Source organism: Nematolebias whitei, chromosome 8, assembly GCF_014905685.2.
Source record: "Nematolebias whitei isolate Nwh7 chromosome 8, NemWhi1, whole genome shotgun sequence".
Classification (NCBI taxonomy): domain Eukaryota; kingdom Metazoa; phylum Chordata; class Actinopteri; order Cyprinodontiformes; family Rivulidae; genus Nematolebias; species Nematolebias whitei.
This window is the reverse complement of record NC_056505.1, coordinates 38,916,008-38,920,987: the sequence shown is the minus strand read 5'-3', so window position 1 is coordinate 38,920,987 and position 4,980 is coordinate 38,916,008. Positions and strand designations below refer to the sequence as shown.

General features: G+C 38.7%; 1 protein-coding gene across 1 annotated transcript in view; it reads left to right on the top strand.

Annotated features, from left to right (window-relative positions):
* Window positions 1–3,900, top strand: part of gcn1 (GCN1 activator of EIF2AK4) — a 52,854-nt gene extending 48,954 nt beyond the window's left edge. Inside the window, exons 56-57 of the mRNA XM_037681267.1 lie at window positions 2,965–3,186; window positions 3,279–3,900. Coding sequence (XP_037537195.1) covers window positions 2,965–3,186; window positions 3,279–3,404 — 348 coding nt within the window. The 3' untranslated portion in view covers window positions 3,405–3,900. The remainder of the gene's footprint in view (window positions 1–2,964; window positions 3,187–3,278) is intronic.
* The last annotated feature ends 1,080 nt before the right edge of the window (window positions 3,901–4,980 follow it).

The following is a 4,980-nucleotide window of genomic DNA, read 5'->3' as shown; positions in this document are numbered from 1 at the left end:
ATATATATATATATATATATATATATATATATATATATATATATAAAAGCATCTCAAACCCTTCCCACACTCTTGAAATATTCTAAACAATGTTTCTAAACTCTAAATGCTCTAAAAGAGCACAGCATGTCATGATCTCAGGTCTCTGCCTCCTGCTGCTCTCTGTCATCTGCCAGCGCTCTTGGCCACGCCCACTTCTCTGCTGCAGAGTGGAGATACGGCACGCTGCAGGAGGAAACTTCTCTTGCAGCTGTTGCTAAATAAGTTTAAATAATTCATTTTAAATAAAAATCCATGCCGATCTTGCGGCTCATCCATCAATCAGTCAATTGTGTGTCATGTCTAATCTTATTTTGAAAAACCGCGGTAGAGCGAGTCCGTGAAAAACGATCTAGGAAGTAGTGAGGAACTACTGTACAACAAAGAATTCCTACCTGCTTGTATTTAAGTGTTTTATTTTGCTTTTTATGATCCATATTTTGTCAGTTCAGTTATGCAGTTCATGTAAAGTGATATGTTTGATTTTAACTTTTACCTTTTTGTCAGAAAGACAAGCTCCTGTGTTTCAAGTCTTTAAAGCCTCTAGTAGAAGCTTAAATAAAGCAAGTGTTATCTTTATTTTTATTTTTTGCTTTTGACACTAGTGGGTAAATCTTATCCGTCCTTACAGTGAGATAGTGTTATATTTTCACAGTAATGATGTCACCACATGCCATTTCTGTGAGAATTTATAAAGTACTAATCAATTCTAAACAGATGCAAAACAATCAATCAGGTGTCATTATTAGTTATAGTTATGAGTCATAACACACTATTCCTGATTGATTGTGCTGCTAAAAATCAGGAGGTGGCATGGCCCCTTTCCCCTGCCTGCACAAAAACCGTCATGATTTGTGAGGTTGTAATTATTAAAATGGTCCGCCCATGTTCCCAGACTTTTTCTCTGAACCAACATCCTTCAGGAACACACTGCTGTCTAGTGGTGTCACATTGCCCAGTAGGGCTGGGAAATATGGAACAAAAATAATATAAAACGGTGAAGAAACATAAAATTCACTTGTGTAACCCTCAGTCTTCTGCCCCTAAAAGTTCAATGGTTTTAATGGTTTTCACACAGCAAGTCTTTATGTGAGACTTACTTTTCAGTCTGTGTTTTTGTCTTCCTCTCATTAACTTGGTTATAAGAGAGTGACAGACACAGGTGTGTGGTTACCATGGTGATCATACTGAACTACTGGCAGCCACTTTAACTTTCCTTTGAATTTTCTCTACACATTTTATCCAGTTGAAATTCATTCAACCTTTATTTATACAAATTAATCGCATTGAATGTCCAAATGTCGACATTTTTTTCAGAAATTACAAAGTCCTGTTGGAGTGTGAGGCAGGAGCTTCGTCGACGCCTTCAGCATTTCTTCAGAAATGATCTAATTTACTGTTATAAGTTAACTCTTCTTTAGCTGAAAGCTAAATCTTGCATAGGGAAACAATGAGTGAGTAAACGATAGGCCTGTTGCGATAAACAATAAATCAATTAATCTCATGATAAATGAAAATTATCAACCTCATTTTCATTTATCAGCTTTATTGTTTCTTTGTGTCTCTCTTTCTACTGAAGACACTGGATGACAAAAAGCGTGACTCCGGTGCTCTTCACTGACCCCTCCCTTTCTTTTTTCTTTTTAAAATCTGTTTTAACCATTCAAAATTGTGTTGTTGTTTTTTTCAAGGTCAAGGTGTCTTTATTGTCATTCACATCAGTGTTTCCCCTACCATCATACAAGTGGGGTGCCCCACCCTGTCAACAGAATTGAGCACCCCGCCTACCAAACCAAACTTGCCCCCTCACCTGCCCACCCGGCACTGACATAGCACTAAGCTAGCAGCGAGAAATACAGGTTTTCTAGCTAAAAAGCTAAAGGCAGCACTCATGTTGCCTCTTCCCTCATGCTAAACGCCCCCTGCCCCAATTCAAAAACTGTTTATACAAGCTGCACTCAGACAATTGTCCGTCCCCTAATCAACAAAAATCATGGATGAGATGAGCACCCTGCCATGGCAATTTAGTTAACTAGGGGAAACACTGCACATCATATGTGGTACATGAAGTGGAACAAAACTATGTACATATGGTCCCAGTTACATCCAACAAAAATACAAATTGTAAAGAAAAACAGTAATAAGATATGAACTAAGAAATATGCTAAACTAGGAATACACTAAGCACTAATAGTACAAAACAATGTGCCAAACAACAGCAGCACGAACATGAGTCTGTGTGAGCAGATGAGGACCAATGAACACAGCAATATGGGGAAAAAAACAAAGTTTTTGGATTGTTAAAAGCAGCTAAGCTGACAAGCTAAGCTACGAGCTAAGCTAATAGGCCGACCTCGGGGAAAAAACCTCCATCTTGTCGAATCTCCAAAATTCACGGTTGAAACCCGTGCTTTTGTCTAAAAAGTTGTTTTTCTCTGAAAAAAGAAGCTGAGAAATTGTTTACTCATTTTTTATGAAAAGCTTTGTGTGAAAAATGCTATGCCAAAGAGCTCAAACCACACCGAGCGTCCGCCATTTTGAGAACTGAAGAGAGACAGCCCATGTCACGTCAAGGGGCTTCCCTCCCATTTTTCTTAGAGACACGCTGCTCGCTCCCTCACTATCCATCCTTCGGTTCAAACTGTCTTATACTGCCATCCAGTGGTCAAAAAAGGTGCTACACACAAAAATGAACCAACATTTCTTCTTAAATTGGACAATAATTACTAATTATTGTCAAATTTCAAACAATATTATCGTTTATCGCAATAATTTCTGAGACAATTAATTGCCCTGCAAAATTTGTCATCGTGACAGGCCTAGTGAACGATTAATGTTTTGATGTTTTAGAACAGTGTCCAGTGGACGATGCAGGTTTTGTAAATGACACGTGTCATTTGTGTGACCCCGCCCCCTTCCTCACAGTGTCTTCAGCATCAGTCCAGCGACATCAGACTGGTGTCGGAGCGGGTCCTGTGGTGGGTGTTCAGAGACCCGTCGGTGCCCCCCATGGAGACCAGTCTCATCAAGCCCCTGCTAAAGAGTCTGCTGGACAACACCAAGGACAAGAACACCACCGTCAGAGGCCAGAGCGAGCACACCATCGTCAACCTGCTAGGACTCCGCCAGGGCGAGGAAACCATGCAGGTGAGTCTTTGTGCTCAGGAGTGTTATTTACAGGTCGGTGTGATCAAGGATGAAAATATTGCCTCATTCATTTGACCATTTTCTCATGCCAGAGTATTACTGCCATCCTGGACTCTGCAAGTAACGAACTACTGTCAGAGTGTCACCGCCGGTCGCTGAAGAAGATCTCCAGTCTGCCTGACTCCAATGAAGAGATTGATGACACAATCCTAACGTGATGGAGCAGGACTAAATACAAATGCATTCTGCAGAGGCCAACTCAAATCTGACTGATCCAGTAAGCAAATACCAGGAGAACCCCAGACACACTCAGCAGATATCCTCTTCTCGCCTTGGAGTGGAAGAAATCCTGTATATCCAGGCAAATTTTCTTTTTTGTTCGTTTTTTTTCTCACTTCCTTGTTTTAGCATCTTTAAGCCTAGTTTCTTTTATCTTGTGATGTGCAGGTGATCCTCCTGTACCAAACTTTATTAGAAAGACACAATGCCAAAATCTGTTTTGATACAACAGTGTTTTGCTAATTATTTTACTAAAATGATTTGAAGCATTTAAATACCTCTGGAAAAACAAAGTCCCTCTCTAATATTTCTTTGGAGTTTGTGTGAGAACTGTTTGGGGAAAACAACTTTCTATAAGAAGACAAATCATTCTTATCAGTGATACTGTTGTAAAAATCTTATTCAGTAACGGTAATAAAAAGATTTCATAATGTGCGTGAGAGACTGAGGAGCCATTTTCTTGAAGCTTGGTCCAAGGTCACTGTGGTTCGCACTGCAGTTCTCTGAAGTGCTTGTCGGTACATCTCACTAGTTTCATGGAGGAAAGTTTTCACCATGGCTGACTTAAACTTTAGCATTACAACAATTCATCATAAGGAATATATTTTCATTGTATTAATCTGTGACGTGCTCCTGGTAGCAACAAGAGACAAGTGTGTGTGAAGCACATGTCTGGGTTTATTCTTTTAACTGTTTATAGTTGAGTAACCAGTGCTTGAGCCCCCATTATTACTTAATGGTTATTTTTCTGTTCTGCAACTTTGTATAAAAGTTCTTACAGAAAACACCAGAATATGTAGCCTAATTGGGAATAGCATACTATAACTCTATGATGCATACATATGTACATACATACAAAAAATAAATATGAAATAATTAAAAAGAAGCAGAATACACACATTTGGAAAAGAGAAATATCCATATGCACAAGGTAGTAGGGAGTATTACATTCATGTTTAATCTATGTGTACATACACATATAAGCATACATACACATATGTACATATGTATGTATATGTATATACATATATATATATATATATGTATATGTGTGTGTAGACATGTATGTGTATATATATATATATATATATGTATATATATATATATATATATATATATATGTAAGTTTTTTATTTTATTTTTCTTCTTTCGGCTGCTCCCTGCGTTAGGGGTCGCCACAGCGAACTAAGTCGCACGAAGACTTGGCAGTTATTTTTACGCCGGATGCCCTTCCTGACACACACACACAGACCACGGAGCTACCACAGCCCTCTATGTGGAGCAGAGAGCTGCTGTCTAGGACACCCAGAGGAGCAGATGGTGGGGATTAAGGGCCTTGCTCAAGGGCCCAGAGTGGGACGAATGAGGGTGGAGGCAGGTGTGAGTGCTTCACCTACCCCACCCACATTTATATATATATGTGTGCATGTGTATACATACACACACACATTTTATATACATATACATATATATATATATATATATATATATATATATATATATATATATATATAT